The following is a 17573-nucleotide window of genomic DNA, read 5'->3' on the forward strand; positions in this document are numbered from 1 at the left end:
GGGAATCTTTATAAGAACCATAATATTTGTTTCGAAATTGTCTGTTCGGTTGGTGCACTTGATTTCTTACTCTATAACTTAGGGTCAGGGCACCGAAGAACCTTGAAACAGGTTAGCACAGAATATGTGATGTCTGGAACAGTCTCCCTGAAGATGTGAATTCATCATTCATCACTTTGACAAATTTGAAAGATACGATCACACAGGTTTTCTATATTTATGTTAAATTTTATGTTTTCCAAATTGTATTTCACATTATATTGATGTGGAAATTGAAGCAGCAATGCCTGTACGTCAACTAATATCCTATTAAAATCCCATAAACGTGGGGTTAACATGGACTTGGTGTCGCCACTCCGTGTTTCGCGTGTTTTTTTTTTAAAGAATTCAAAACACAACGCGTTGCTAAATATCCTCCGTACTACAGCAACATATTCATATATCAGTTTCAATTGCACTGATGCTGAATCCGGAAAGGGGCGTAATTTGTGTCTATTGCGTCTTGCCATGAACAAACGTTCAAAAGTTTTCAGTGTCCCTTTGCTTAATTTGATTAATATGAGAATGGCCTTGTTGCTGTTTCATTGCGGTATTAAATATATCGCCTGATAAAAAAAACCTAGGGAAGTTTTAAGAAACTCTTGTTAATTATATATATGTGGCGGTAAAAATGGTCAGATGTGTATATATATAATCGATACTCCAGCGATTACGCTCACTTGCGCTCTTTTCACAGAATGTGAGTGAGCGTAACCCATGGAGTATCGAGGATGAATTCCGCAAGAATAACTTAAACGTGTAAAGTATTTTATGAGCACATTAGTTTTATTTCTGCATGATAATCAAACCAATAAAATATACACAAATTTCAAAAATTAAAATCACCCAACTTCTCCGTTAAAACTGCTTTATATTGAAGTTACATACATGTACGTTATATCCAACTCGACTCAATTACACAAGACCAGTTAAAGAAGTATCTTTATATCATGTAAATCATTTTTCCAACATGTCCATCTTTAAATACTTTATATGTATTTAAAATACCCATCACAACTGAATTTTTTTTCTTGAATAAACCTATATGAAATAATTTAGTATTTGCGATAAATCGTGTGAATCATAGCAATTTGCAAGAAGTCAGCAGACGTATTAGAGCTTTGAGGTGTTCTTGGAAGACGGTGTTGGGACTTTCCCGCCAGTTCCCATGAACAACACGGGATCCCAATTGGGGTCCGTTAGAGCCTCACGATCGAGATTGAATCGTGATATATCATACTGAGTTTTCCCGTCCACTGCCATCTCTGTTAGAATCTTTCCAACGAGGCACGCAAATCTGAAAATAACAAAAAATGCTTTGTTATCGATTCATTATCGGACAATCAATACATTTAGTTAAATTAGATAAAGCTTTTGTATACATCTTAATTGGTTGGATTATAATCACGTGGAGGTCGGTAATTTGGGACATTAACTCTGTCTTACTATTTCTAGAAGCATCAGGCCTTTATTAATTTTATGATGTCATAAACATTATTTCTGTGACATACGCAAGTTTCCTCTGTACGATTTTCACACGTTTCATCTTTTTAGGTTTAAATTGTTTAGCTCCTGCATGTTAAAAAAAGCAATAAAAAATCTTTCGGTACGATTGTGTTGTTTTTTTAACCCGAGCAGGTGATGTTAACCTCGACTTTTTTTCCGTCTCGGTCAATATCACTTTTTTAGGTTAATATAACCACATATACATCTCAACACATTCCATATTTGATAAATATTAGATGACATCCGTCTTTCCTACAACATTATTGGCTGGTTTGTGATATTGACCCGGTGTTACTTTTTTTAAAAACATTAGGGTTAATTTTCACTTTATGACGTCAATGCAATTATAACGTCACAATGTTCTATGACAAATGTAGGACTTTCCTCCCTTTATTTTGCATACGTTCCATCCTGTTTGATTTAAACATTATTTTGCATCTAATATAACAAATTAGTTTTTTTGTCGAGCTGAATTTGTGGTTATATAAACATGAGAAAGGGATATTAACCATGACTTCATCTCGGTCTATATCACTTTCTTAGGTCCATGTTTCCACATGTTCACCTTAACAAAAAATCATAATTGATAAATAACTTACTTAAACACATGTCCGGCGCCGCAACAAATTATTACGTCATCCCATCCGGTCTTGGCGCATGTATCGATGACGAAATGCCGATCTGGAGGCATGGTATAGAGACACGTTTTTGTATACATCAGCGGACCAAGGGACTAAAATGAAAGTACATGTATGTATGTATTTAGTAATGATTACAAGAAATACAACAAAAAGATAATCAACGTTTGATTCATCGACGACACACGCCATGTAAATCTAAGTCAAATCCATGAAATGTTATACTCAAAGTAAGAAATAGAGTGGTGACAACGTGACAACGTAACAACAAGGCCTACTAATGAATATTATTGAATAATTCCTACAAGGAAATATATTTCTCAATGAGAACATAATTGCGATCATCTTTTTGCCCGATATTCTTCATCAATTTGCATATCTGCAAACATTATATTGTAAGATAGTGCAAGCTCTAAAAAAACCGAATCAACCTAGGGTTGGGGGTACAGAGATGTTACGGTCGAGAAAGGGGACGTTAACGATTGGAAAATAGAATATGCCCCGCTTGTCGTACAGATTTGTAAAGATCAAAATAAGCTACAAGTCAAATTTAGATTTCCACTTTCTGTTGTTGAAGCTTTAAAACAAAATTGCATGTCTTAGTTACCTCTCATTGATAATATGTAAGCTTGCATATCCTAGTTTTCTTACATAAATAATATGAGATAGATTGTATACCATAGTACCCTAGTTTTCTTACGTCAATACACTGTAGTATAGGAAACTGAACATATGCTATGTGTTTTGCTGGCGACATCACAAACCATTGCCAATGTACATCAACCGATTATTTTGATGTCATGAACATTTATGCCTGATTTTACATTCAATTATTGATATTAATCTTATTTGAAGCGAACGTATTACAAAATTGTGTTACATTAACATAAACATGTATGATAAGATTTTGTGTTTCATTTTTACATTGTATATCCATTAAGTTATATTTTGCCGGCCAAACCACATCTGAAACGGATCTACTTGTCGTTAAATCGTTGAATTGATAAAATGCACTATTAAAGTGTTTCAGAGAATACCGAGCGAACACACTTTCAAAAATATTTGTTCAATATTTACGTTTGACTGCATCTTGTATTATTAAGTATGTCTAATTGTAGTTGTACTTCCCAAATGGTAGCAGGAGTTAAATTAATCGCCATTGCAAGGACGGTAATTGAGCATTGAACTGCTTCCAAATGGCAATCATAGGCAATATGAATGCAAACTAAACAAAGGCAAATCCAACATGACGTGCGCTTTCATAGGTAACATGAATGTAATCTGGAAATAGGCAAATTCTATGAAGCGCACTTCATGTTAGATTTGTCTCTGACTTGTTGGCATTCATACTGTTTATAAATGCAAACTGAAAACAGAACTGATATTTATCATATTTGAAATCTGTTTATCTCATAGAAAATTCAATTACTCTTATCTTTATCCACCATTTACTTCAATTAATGAATTTATCGTATACGCTTGTTCAATAGATAGAACAGCCATCTGTTCATGGAGGGTCAGCGGTATCCAACGTAACAATTGACGCGTCATACTATTGATGACCTCAACAATCGGGTAATGGCATTCATAGAAAGATGAACGTAACACACACTAAACGAATACCATCCATCTTAATGGGGTAGGGTTATATACCGTACTTTGGGATATCTTTGATGTGCTTATATATTGGTTTATTTGGCGCCTGGAGTGAATGAGTTGAAGTGAAACACACCAAAATTTCACGATGCCAAAGTTGTTTTCATCTGGATATCGGCAGACCGTCTTCCAATTCATTTATTATGCTTCAATCGCTTACTTCCGTCGGCGGCTATATTTTTTATTTAAGCCAAACTTGGAATGACTTATTTTTCGGACACACTTAGTAAATAACACGTCAATAAAGCTATGTTTCATCTGAATGAGTCATAACTTTTCAGTGTTTCCATAATTATCGTTGTATAACTTGTGTTCAAAATGCAAAAAATTAATCAACCCATTTTGAGCAAATATCGCCAAAATATCCAAAAAGTACGGTAGTGGCAATGTTTGTACACATACCTTCGGAATGGTTTTCTGTAAGTGTTCTATGCAGGCCTTCTCTCTGATTTTGTCTGGCTCAAAGGTTCGTGAATCGGCTGTGACGACGGGACCACCGGCATCTATACCTATCTTGCTACCAGAGTTACCATGTATGGGTAGTCCGTAGAAATCGTATTTCGGTGAATGGTATATCCAAATAGGGTATCTACATTTTTTTAAAAATGAAACAAATTGTTGAATAAAGGATTCCTGTTCCACTACACTATGTGTTCCTATATACAGTCACCGTCCCTTAACTTCCGTTTAGATATAACTTCTGTAAAGTTTGAGCAGAACACTTCCAATGCCAAGTAGCGCAATCGATAAGAGCGATATAGTATACGTCAAGTGACAAATCTGTATTTATCTGTTATCATTTGTTATTGATGGAAAATATAGTTATATGCATTGTGAGGAACATCGGGGTCCCAAACCCCGGGGCCCTATGGCTGCACTCATAAATGCTTGATCTCAAAAAAGGGGGCTATCTGAAGTTCCGGGGTTCGAATTCCGGCTTAGCCCCGCTCGAAACAATGTTATTGATTCTAATTTGTGTATCTAATTTATATTTTTCCTCATGAAAGTTCATCAAGGTCTGCTTTTCTCATGTTAGATTCAGTTTCCAACACTTCGTTACAGTTTTGTCGTTGGTACCAGTATCCTGAAAGTTTCATTTTCTTCTCAAACCATATTATAATAGACCAAAACGGCTGACATTATGAGACAAATCCGTTATCATAAACAATTTCCCTTTTTTTATGATGGCAATAAAAGTTAAAGAACAAAAATCATTGATTGCTGTTGGGTTGTTGTTTTTTTACTTATAAAGAAGCAATTCATGAAGGCATTACCTCTCTTTGGTGAAATCTTTTATGTTAGGAGTTGCAAAATAAGTCACTTGTTCTTGGGTGACGTAGATTGGGATGTGAACACCCACTGATCCAAGCACGTGGTTTATCCAGGCTCCAGGGGCCACCACCAGACGGCGACACTGGAAAACCCCCTTGGCCGTGTAGACCTACATTGCAGAAAAGCACGTGAATGGTTAATTATTAGCGCATGCTCACTGTAATCAAATAAGTCTAATATGATGGGAACATTCAAGGATGTGTGTGTGTATGCTTTGATTTCAACGTAACAGCGATCGGCGAAAACAATAGCTGAACGACGCAATGTTATGTCTAAGACAGGGGGGATAAAAAAAGATGGAGAATTCAAATGTTGCAATGGGGCAGCAGGCAAATTTTGTTTTCGGTGTCACAAAGGAGAGTGCCCTGGAAAACCCCTGATCATACAGCAAGTCCCATATAAGTCGCCTCGTACGATCATGACTTCGATCGGAAACAACAGGTCTATAATTTAACATCCTTGAACCTAACGAAAACAACATCGTATAGGTTACTCCTACAGACAGCTAAAGGATTGTTTTGATAGTTCTGTCTTTCATGTGGGAGGGGCTAAGATATGGACATTTTGATGTTTTGCGTTGATATTTTTTACTTATCAAAATGAAAATACCACATTCGTATCAGTCAGAATATGTCACAGACTTATTAACTATCAATTGTTCTATATGTTTACAATTTTATCGGCCTTTAACAAAAACCAAGATACTTACGGTAATTTTACCGTCCTTTGCACGTTCCACGCCTTTAACCGGGCAGTTATCTATGACGCGTGCGCCCCTCCCCCGGGCCAGCTGAATGTGCACGGCGTTTGCCATAGCCGCATCCACGAGACCCGACTGTGGTTCATATATCGCTTCGTAACTGTCATCTATCTCAAACTGAGGGAAACGTTTCCGCAGCGCTGAGCCCTTCATGCGGTCATATCTACAATAAAAATGGTTACTTTTAGAAATGACAAACTTCTGTGTAGCACTCCAATATTGAACACGAATGATTTGACTATTGGAAATAACAGACGAAGGCGGACAACATTTTGCAAATCATATTGCATTTCATTTTCCATATCGTGAAAAACACAAGGTTGGAATGATGCCTCAGTTTCAGGAACAGAAAATATTACAAGGATATTAATTTATATTTGTAGACTGTCACAGTTCTATTTCTAAAATGTTTTCAAGTGAGCTTCTATTAATCATTGAACATCGAGTATTTTCGATTAAAAATCCCCAGTCGTTATAGCAGCATATAATATGATAGATGACAGCTTATCATAATATGGCAGGTAAAACAAATTCCAGTGTTTGATCATCTATGTAAAATTACGTAAACAGATATTAGTAATGTTTGATGCACGTTTCTGTTTCAATCCTATTGCTTACTCAGCACAAAAAAAAAATTGTGCGTAAAAAGGATTTTTCAAACTCGATTTTTATAAGAAATACATGTTTGTTGATTTCCGCCCTGAACGAATTGGTAAATATCTTGATAACATTCATATGTGGAAACTGCTAGTATCAATAAATCAAATATAAAGCCGATTCATGGCATGATTTAAGGTTGCTGAGATCTGCCTTTTTTAATACGTTTTGCAATATGTTATAGGATACATTTGCAAGGGCGATTAACAAACGAATGAAACGACAATCCATCAAGTTGTATTATATCCTCATTTCGTTTCCTACTTGATATTGTTTGCGTCCATAGCCTTGGCGTACTCGTCCACGATCTTGCCCATCTCTTCCCGTTTGGCGAACTGAACACCCCCGGTCTTATGGACTAATTTGATCCCAGACTCTTCTTCCACCGCCTGCCATCTGGTAAGGTTAGACAGTTTTAAAGCAATCGATGTCCAACAACAGTACAGACGATACATGTCAGTATCTACCATAGAATATCAACAAGAAATATGGCGAAGTTCAAAACGTATGATCAGATCAGGATTAAAAAAAAAATCCGAAATAGAATTAAAACAATAAAAAGCAACAAAAATGATAAAAAAAATAATCAAAATCTGTGGTAGATGTTTAGACCATATGCCATCCTAAGTTTTCGGATGCGTTGATTCAGTCAAAAGTCTCTTAGATAATTTGGGGATTTGCTTTTGCGCCTTCTAATGGGGACACAAAAACGACCAAACTAAATCCGGGACATACCAAAGTCCTGAAAAATGGCAGTTGTTGTTTCCTGCTTAACGTTCAGCATTGAGGGTAATGGCAATAATTGATCAGTATAATGTGACCGATCGGAATGCAGTGCTGGGTGCCTTCGGCATGGTATTTCAGTGAGATAGCACTGTAAAGTCAGCATCAGATCCGCGCTATCACAAGGAAGCAAGTACAACAGCATACCCCGTCTCCAGCACACATACAAACATGCACGCTTACACAACACACATGGATGCACGTCCTTAAATGACCTAAGCTGTTAATAGGACGTTAAACAAAATAAAACCAAACCAAACCAAATCTTAGATACAATATATCAGCACAATCACAGCATTCACCAGTCCATAAACATTAGTTTTGTAGCTGCACGGGTATTCATTCCTCTTACTCTACGTCATAAATATAACTATTACTTAAAACTTGTCTATCAAACGATTTTCATTTCTCCATTTGGACTGTTTTTATAGAGAAGAATTTGTTTGTAAAGGACACTTGTTACCTACGACCGAGTTTACACCCATTGTTGTCCTTATAGACAGGTCAAAATGTTAGGTTCAGAATTTACGGTGTTACACCTTAATTAAATACGCGATAATTATGATTCGAGCATTATACGCATGCCAACGATTTTCGACGATAAAATTATAAAAGTTTGCAGGTACAATTTAACTTTAGTATGTCATATCGTTTGAATTTACAAATTGTATACGCGTTTACACAAAAAAAAAAAAAAAAAGAGAGAAAACTATGAAAGCAATAAAAAAAAAGGTCATTATATACAGTATCGTTGACTTTTATGTGGTTTTTACATTAGCCAGAGTTAAGATTTCCCGGGTTATGTCCAGATTGTCAACATAGCAAAAAATGCATCCCTCGAAATATATATTGCCACAATACTTTAGCAAAACGTCTGGAAACATTTGATAATTTTGTTTCAAATGGCAGAGTGACGTCATTTATTTCACCTTTGATAACATTGAAATGTTTATAATAATCTTGTTTTGCCTAACGCATGGCATTGCCATGTCTAAATTGAAATATATAGGATTCCTGAATTCACATAAGCTTGCTGGCTGTAATTCACTTGTTTCGTCTCGTGGAAGAATCTCTTTGCATGATATATTTATATCAGAAACGCTTTTCAACAAACTACACGAAGTTTTGGCTTCTTTCCCGACCAAGTCATTTATTTTACAGATTACCTTTCAAACTCAAAAAACTATTCACAATACATTTTGTTCCGTAACTTACAAAAACAAGAAACCAAGCAGAAATTGTTTTATAAGCATGATGTATTTCTAGCACAGATAAATCAACACTTGTTTTCCTATGTGCAATGATTGGTGATTTACTCACGCTTTGTACGTTTCTGGTGTTAGTTTGGTGTAGCGGTCATCGTGGTAGGCTAAACGACTGAAAGGTAAAATAGAAAAAAAAACTGCAGCATCAACAGCAGTTGACAACGGACACAGCATAGATATAAAATTTTCACGATTTTCTCTGTAGCCTTTTCAACACGAAAAATACAACCCACGAATTAATAGCAGATGAACCAATCATACACGTTGCAATATTGGCTATGACCACTAGGCCCAAAATCCGCGAAAAAATAGGTCCTGCAAATTTTACTATCCTAATAAAATCTGCAAATTAGGGACCGCGGGAAAATACTTATACAGTAACCTTTGAAAAGAGGAAGCAAAGAATATATGCCCAGTGGCTAGTTAATGCATTTGCTATTCTATATATCTTATTGGAAAATATTCCTTTCATGACATAAATGTCGACGTTTTCGATTATACTAATTAGTGTGTTTGACGGGTTTTGTTGTTACAACTCTGTTTCTCTCTTCAGGAAAGTGACGTTACTCAGATTCATACTAGGTATACAGAGATGTTTCCGTCGATGAAGCAGCAGTGCCTGCCCTACCTTCGATGAATTTTAGCTCCAGTTACGGTTTTGCTGAAACTGCAGTATTCTCTTGTATTAAATAGCATCAGGCATGATGTACCCCATCAAATCCAAACATGTTACAGTGAATAACAATTTAATCAATTTTAATCCCACATTTAAAAAAAGGTTTATGCGGACAGCCGTAATTTAACTTCGACGTAGATTGAATAAAGAGGAATATAAGAAGAAAAAAACCAACTGCGTACGAAAGAAATTTTAAGATATATATTGATAAAACAGAATATCTACACTTTTTTCCACTTCACGTGTTTATCATTCCGTGTATGTAAATAAGAAACAAATAAAGACCGTTGCTAAGAAAAACTCAATGACACATTTGAAATGAAACGGTAGTATTTCTGATTATATAATTTCATAAATGAAAGGGGGAAATGGAGTGAATTAAAGCACAATTCATGTCTGTTTTCAATTATTCGTATTGTGTGCGCTATTCAGATGCAAATAGCAAGCTAACAGTTTTAAACATGAAGAATGTTAAGTGGAAATCTCAAGTTTTATCGATTGAAACTTCTTTTGTTCTCTCGGCATTATTTACATAGTCACTTTATTCCAATCAGCGTAGCATCTCTTCTGAACGATAAACTTTAATAAATAGATGTGTGGCATGTTTACTGTTATCAGTGTTTCAGTTAAGAAACAGTTGAAATAAAAACCTTTCGGAATTCAATAGACTAGGGAACTAATATGTCTTCTACGTAACTCGGACCAGTTTGAAAATGTAGATAAACCTTACATGATTCTGGAATGGTCCTGGGAACCGCCATTACTGTGACCTAACTCAAACTGTTCCAGACCTAGCACGTCTACAAATATATAAAAGTAACGGAACATTTTCGCTTCAGTTTAAAATTCGCCTTTTTCGCCCTCCTTAATGAGGGTGAACATTTGTGAAACATTTGTGAACGACATAATATACAGTGTAACGAAATGTGATGGGCGAATTTAACACTGGGTGAAAATTTCCCGATATGCATTTAATAAAGAAATAGTGAAAACGGTTACAAATGTTAAACATTAGTTCTTTATAACGTTCTACTGTCAGTCACCGGATGTCATAATTTCCAACACTATATATGAAAGAACACAAGTACCATATCATCAACACACAATGCTAGACCTGACCTAAAAGCCGAAAAACATATATGAACACATTATGACTGGTACATACTGTTAACGTACATAATTTAGCGGTATTCTAATTTTAGCGGTATTCTAACTTAAACGCTTTTCGCCCTTTAAATATTGCGCTAAATTATCATTACGCTTATATAGTTTTCTATAGCACATATTGTGAGTGCGCCTATTTATCAATTCGTTTGAAATAAAAAGATATAAAAATCGCATTTTGAATGAACTTATTAGACTTTAATTCTGATTTTTGAATTTCGCGTTAACACATGTACATACCCAGCAGATAGATATTTAAGTTTAAACATATTTATTGCCAAAATTAGACAAGGGATTAGGCACAAGTTATAACAACTTATCAACGCCTTCTCCCAATATAATTTGACATGACATTACAATAATGACAATAAATATATACAATTGTTATTACAATTTGAACTCAAAATCTCTTGCTGGATTTAATAAAGTTTTGCACAGATCTAAAAATGTTTGAGTTAAGGTCCACGGAAAATTGTGAATTGCCAAACAAAAGAATTTCTAAATTTAACGCAACATTCAAATTAATCAAATTTTGAACCAAAATACGTCTTTCGTTTGTAAAAAGTTGACATTCCATAAAATAGTGAAAGACATTCTCACAAGGATGACCACAATTACAAGATGCACTCTCAACAAGGTTAACTCTAAAAAGGTCATAATTAAGGGAACTGCACTGGTGTCGGAGTTTAGTATGCAAGATATTAAGTTTACGATTTCCGATTTTAAAGTAAATAGGTGGACTTGACTGAATATTTGATGTTAAACAGGATTTGAATGAATTAATAGAGGGTAGAGATCGAACCGAATTGTCTAAGTTATTCCAATAGTGAAGAGTAGAAGGTAGAAAAGAAGAATTAGTAAGAGATAATCTGAAAGGAGGAATCCTATAGTTATTATTGTTACGTAAAGCGTAACGATTATTTTCTCCAGATAAAGGCGGCAAAAGATGATTGAAGTAATCAGGAGTTAATTTATTATGCATCTTATACAATAGTTGAAGTTTCCTCCGTTTTCTGCGATTAGATAAAGTTTCAAGACTAGTTTCGTAATATAAAGTATTAATAGGAGTATATGAAGGAAGTCCTAATATAATGCGAGCAGCTTCACGTTGGGCTTTTTCTAACTTTTCAGATTCAAAAACAGTGCAACCGTCCCACAACTCACAAGCATATTCTAAAACAGGTAAAATAAAAGTCTTGTAAATTATTAAAAGAGCATCCCTACTTAATAAGAGTTTCAGTTTCCGTAAGACATTAATTTTTTTCATAACAGAAGTGTAAATTCCATTTACATGATCCCCCCACTTTGCATTCGAATTAAAAGTTACCCCTAAATGTTTATGACAATCTGTAAAATTTAAGACTTTCCCATCAAATTCTAAATCTAAGTCTTCTTCGATATCGATTGAATTCGAAATAAACAATACATCTGTTTTTTCAGGATTAAAATTAACCAACCAGGTTTTCGACCAAGTATTTAAGATATCTAGGTCTCTATTTAAAGTTTCTTGAATTTCTAGACAAGATGAAGATGACTTAAGTAATGATGTATCGTCTGCAAAAAGACGAGACGTTGATTCAAAAATATCTGCTATGTCATTAATAAATATAAGAAATAAAAGTGGGCCAAGAATAGAGCCTTGCGGAACCCCTGCCTCAATTAGACCTACAGAAGAATATGAACTGTTTAAAAATACCTTTTGGTGTCTCTGAGACAAATAATTTTCTAACCACATAAGCAATTCACCTGAAATCCCGTACGATTTTAACTTCACTACAAGACCTCTATGCCAAACCCTATCAAAAGCTTTGGATATGTCACAGAATACAACACACGTATGTTTTTTTTCTTCAAGTGCAATACAAATTTGGTGATATATATCAATGAGTTGATACACTGTAGAATGACCATGCATAAAACCAGACTGATATTTGTAAAACAAAGAATTTTCTATAAAGTAGTTGTACAAATGTTTAAAAATCACTCTTTCAAAAACTTTACCAACAGTGGACAGCAAGGAAATTGGTCTATAATTCGAAGGAGAATGTCTGTCACCCTTTTTAAACAATGGCATGATATTAGCTAATTTCCATTTATTTGGATAAATCCCTGTTGATAAGGACATATTAAATATTATTTCGAGCGGAGTACAAACAGTGCAAGCAGTATTTCTTAGCATATGGTGGCTGATTCCATCCCCACCCGAGGCCTTGCCGAGCTTCAATATCTGTAGAACATCGCGTATTTTAGTTGAATGTAATCTAATTGAACTAATATTTTTGTCAGTTTTTGGCACAATAATCGGGACATCCGTGTTACTGTCATCTACTCTAGTAATACTACAAAAATAGTTATTTAATAATTCAGCTTTATCTTCATCTCTAGTAACTATGTCATTAGTAATAGGATCGACTAAGGAGGGTATAGGTTGTGAAGTATCAGACGTTTTAATTAACCTTTTAATTAATTTCCAATAGGACTTAGGATCAGAAGATGAGTACCCATCAATAATATCATAAACATTTTCATAAAAAGTAACACGTGCATGCTTTTTCATATTAGCAGATAGATAGACCAGGATCGGTACAACGTACAGGTAATAACAATATAACGTATTTGAAGGTCAATGTTTTAGAATTTGTTGTTATGATTGAAGCTGAGAAGGTACTTATCATTTCTTAATGAGTGAGATTGTTTAATTCAAAAAAATATTTAACAAAATGGATTTTAAGATAATATAGTTATCCCTGAGAGATAGTTTTGCCCTTGTGAGTTGCCGCTGTTTTAACTCATAAGAAACGGGCACATCACAGTGTCTTCAAAGATGTAAACAATTAAGTAAGTATTATACGTCAAAAATCACTTCAACCTCGATACTGTAGGAGTTCCGTTTATTTTTCGCTCTCCACACCCCTGGAATATGTCATAGCAAAATTAAAGGCACGCAGCTAGTTATTTGATTGGTCTTAGGTAAAAATAAACCTGACTAATTGCTAGGCTGCTACCTACACATTGAAGATTACAAAGAAGCGACACCCGACTTCAAAGTCAGTCCGTACATTTCTTTCGATGTAAATCAAAGGATCTTCTCGTCTCCTTCAATTTTGCTATGACATATTACAGGCGATGTCGATGATAAAAGTGAGCGTTACCCCTGGATTATCCAGAATAGACAGGGGCGTTTCTAGAATATTTGAAAAAGGGGGCGTAGAATCAAATTTTGGACCTTTTTTTGGCTAAAAAACATAACATAATTGTGAAATGCACTAATGTAACGGTTCCTGAGCATGTATATTTTATTTTTAAAGTGTCAGGGTTTGACATTTTTTATGCAGAATTATCTCCATTAATTGTCTGTGGTATATTAAAACGACATCTTTGACGATTTCACTATATCACGTGGTCAACAACAATGGATACTAATCGCAGAGTCGAATACGGCGGAGAAACGAAATTTTACGGATCACCCATCGGATGGGGGAATCAGTATAAAAAGAAATCAGAGTATGTGTTTAATTAATGAATATGATAAATTGCCATATTCAATACAATATTAGCAGATGACGATAGTTTTTGGGGTGGTTTTTTTAAAGGGGGAGGGGGGGGGGGAGGGGGCGTACGCCCATTACGCCCTCACCTGGACCCACCCCTGATAGAGTCACTTAGAAATACGACAAACATTTTGGCAGTTACTTAAGCATGCTTTTCATTGTCTTCATATACCAAAACACGTGAGAATTAGAATCTAAATGTGAACAAATTGTCCTTACTTATACTGTTGATCAGTAGTTGCAGACACCGACACCGGTAAACATTAGATGGAAGAAATAAAAGCCATATGTTATCTCAATTAAAATAATGTGATCATTCGTCGTTACTTTTTCTACCACAATACGTTGTGTAATTCCACTCTCAGATCATTGTATAAACACGTAGACTGTTAGATAAATATGAGTTATATACCACACGTGGTATATGACAAGTAAGAGTTTTGTTTGGTCGAGAAGATGAACTTTGACCGGGACGACTTTTTCCACTTGCTTTTTGCCACATGCTGTTTTGTTTATGTCGTCTGCTATCAACATCCGACAAATGTTGGTGACTTTGTGAGGTTATGCGGAAAAGGGGGTTATTAAGGCAATATTAAAGAAGATGATACTTAAAGATTTGATCGCTAGTTTCAGGCAAAATTGCTACAGACGATCGGTATCATTTCGACGTCACACCGTCGCTTGTCCAGGTCGTGTAACCAAAACAAATCAAGATCTGTTACAGTTTCGGAAAATATTTCGTTCTCCCAACGTCCCGTTATCGCTATTTGGACGACGTGACTATGGCTGAACTTTCACTATAAATGTCAACCATAGAACCGTCAAGAAGAAACGTAGGCCTATGGTTTTGGACATTGACAGTGATAAGTTCGTCACTTGGCGGGAGGCAGACTTCGTACGATATGCTTACGCGCATATAGTCCGTGGTTAATTTATATAAATCAATGAAATACGGCTACTCTCAATATTTAAAGTCGTTCATCTATCATAAGTTTTCATGAAGTTGTTGCCGAAACATTAATGTTGACAATTATTGAATTTGTAAAAAAGAAGTTGTTTTTGAATATTAATGAGTGACTTTTTACATATGGGTGATATCACTACGCCAGCCTTGTCAACAAATACACGTGTGTATATTATTTCCGACTGATCATGAGATTGTGGTAGAAACAGATCACACGACTCGTGGTTGTTGAGTATGGTACTTATTTCACTCTCGTAAGTTAATTTTCAAAAGTTACAAAAAGACACTCGCTAAAGCTCGTGTCTTTTGTAACTTTTGAAAATTAATTAACTCGAGTGAAATTAATACCATATTCAACAACCACTCTTTGTGGAATCAAAAATTCGATAATAGACATTTATTGAAATCTTGCAATTTGCTTGCCTTTCTATATTTTGGTTTTTACATTGTATTGCCAACAATCACATCCAATATAGATAATATTGAACATATTTCATCAAACAAATGCTAGATAATAACCTTCATGCTACGGGCTTACATTCCGATATAAAAACATATCATGACTATGTATAATGGCAGCCAGCGTCAGATGTGTTATCGCTCAAGAAGAAAAATAATTACTTTGGGTTACCATGCATGGCCCCTAACGTTTGAATAATATGTGTTTGCATTATTATTTATCATGGATTTGCGTTCACACAGTTATCGTTCGAAAAGTAATGCGATATAAATGATTGATTTTTGTTTTAAATAAACGAATAAATGTATGTAATATATGAGTGTTGACGAGGGATGGAAAGGATGGGCTGCCTTAATTGGTGGCGTCAAGCAAGAGAGCTACAAAATCATTCGATATACATATATCTTGAATTGAATTGATTATTATCATTTTCCAGTTCCTTATGTTATTTTAAAAGAAAGAGAAGAAAATTCTGAAGTGAATCATATTTCCCGAAAGTGAAACAAACGGATCACATCATACCTCCTGCTCTACAAGGGCTATATATTGTACACATAACATAAAAGATACTTACAAAGAGAAACAAAATACTCATCAAAATACTTTCATGTAAAAAGTATATATCTAAAGATAATAATTATTTTCTTTGACACTCCGAACGCGGTCAGATACTCCAAGGAATTATATACGATATTTTATCACACAGACATGTAAAGAGTGTAAACGAATCTGATATACTGTAGCGTAGTATATGTAATAAGTTCTCTCGTTCCGGTTGAACGCATGGCTTATCTAGCGTCTCCAGATTGAGTTTTGCGCGTGCGTTAGGTAGATTAAGATCCCTACCAAAATATGCATATTTGTACCATTAATGCCTAACCATATCAACATAAACGGAAATAGGAAGTACATCCCTAGTTGAAAATCCAATGTAGGGAGACAGTATCACAATTTCCGCATATTCTAATGTTTAATATTAAACTGATGAATATTGTATGTTTGTTATTGACAGAACAGTTTGTTCTCTCAATATTAAAGTATTTCAAAGCAATCCAGGCATTAATTCAGTTTTTTTTATCAATGTGTCAAATGTGTCCATTTTTCTGTACTTCAGGAAACCGACTACCTATTTCTCTACTGTGAAATTGTTCAAGAAAGATAACTCTTCCAAACAATTACTATGTGTATATTTTACACAATTTCAGCATTTATTAAATTGATATACATGTACATTAATGCAATACTAATATATGGCAGTATCATTTTTATTGACATTATTTTGCCTAAAATTGTGTCTTTCAAAAAAACAAAAAAACATATCGTAATCTGCTAATATTGTATTTAATATGGCAATTTAAATATCTATGAAATTTACATGCTCCAAGTAAGGAACCGTTACATTAGTGCATTTCACAATTATTTTATGTTTTTTAGCAAAAAAAGGTCCATTTTTTTTTTTACTCGCTCCGCTCCGCTCGGCGAAAGAATTGATCCTACGCCCCCCTTTTAAATATTCTAGAAACGCCCCTGATAACCACCTCAAATATGGCAATGTACCAAATCCAGGCCTGTATGAACAAAATGCGTCAAATCTTCCATATAAAATTAATATCTCACCTGAACCCGCCCGACGGGACAACCAATACACCGCCGCACTCCCCACCCCGCCACAGCCAACTACAATGTAGGGGTAGAAGGACCTCTCAGACTCCATGTTCAGCTTGGACGGGATATTACATCACAACCTTGTTTATCTATGAAGGATAAAATTATCTGATGCCAGGTATGTGATTTGTTATCTACCTACAGTGTCTATGTATTGCCATGTATGTATGTTTGTTTTACTCATTTACCCCTGAAATATCATAATGAACTCTTCCAACCTTTGAATCGGAAGAGTTCATATGTGTCTTCAGGGGTGAAGGAGTTAAATGTCCTTACTGCTACAAGGTGTTCATGTCCTTACATATATATAGAAGATGTGGTTTGTAGGTCATCCCTTTTCATTTCATTAAAATAAATACATTGCCATGCACGCTCCAGACTTCTTAAAACAGCAAACCACTAGAAGGGTGTTTTAATAGCACACCATAACGCGTCGATTCCCTTAAATTTGTTGTAC

At 35.0% G+C, this 17573-nt stretch overlaps 1 protein-coding gene across 1 annotated transcript; it reads right to left on the reverse strand.

The window, feature by feature from the left end:
- Nucleotides 1-804: 804 nt before the first annotated feature.
- LOC110457448 (monomeric sarcosine oxidase-like) lies at nucleotides 805-17242 on the reverse strand. The gene is made up of 9 exons (XM_021508732.1): nucleotides 17069-17242; nucleotides 10043-10112; nucleotides 8692-8748; nucleotides 6853-6984; nucleotides 5881-6094; nucleotides 5114-5280; nucleotides 4242-4428; nucleotides 2145-2278; nucleotides 805-1336 (listed from the first exon to the last, which is right to left on the reverse strand). Exons 1-9 carry the CDS (start codon nucleotides 17163-17165, stop codon nucleotides 1153-1155), a joined length of 1242 nt encoding a protein of 413 aa, XP_021364407.1. The 5' UTR covers nucleotides 17166-17242; the 3' UTR covers nucleotides 805-1152.
- Between the last annotated feature and the right edge of the window lie 331 nt (nucleotides 17243-17573).

Source organism: Mizuhopecten yessoensis, unplaced genomic scaffold (assembly GCF_002113885.1).
Source record: "Mizuhopecten yessoensis strain PY_sf001 unplaced genomic scaffold, ASM211388v2 scaffold9157, whole genome shotgun sequence".
In the NCBI taxonomy this organism is placed as follows: domain Eukaryota; kingdom Metazoa; phylum Mollusca; class Bivalvia; order Pectinida; family Pectinidae; genus Mizuhopecten; species Mizuhopecten yessoensis.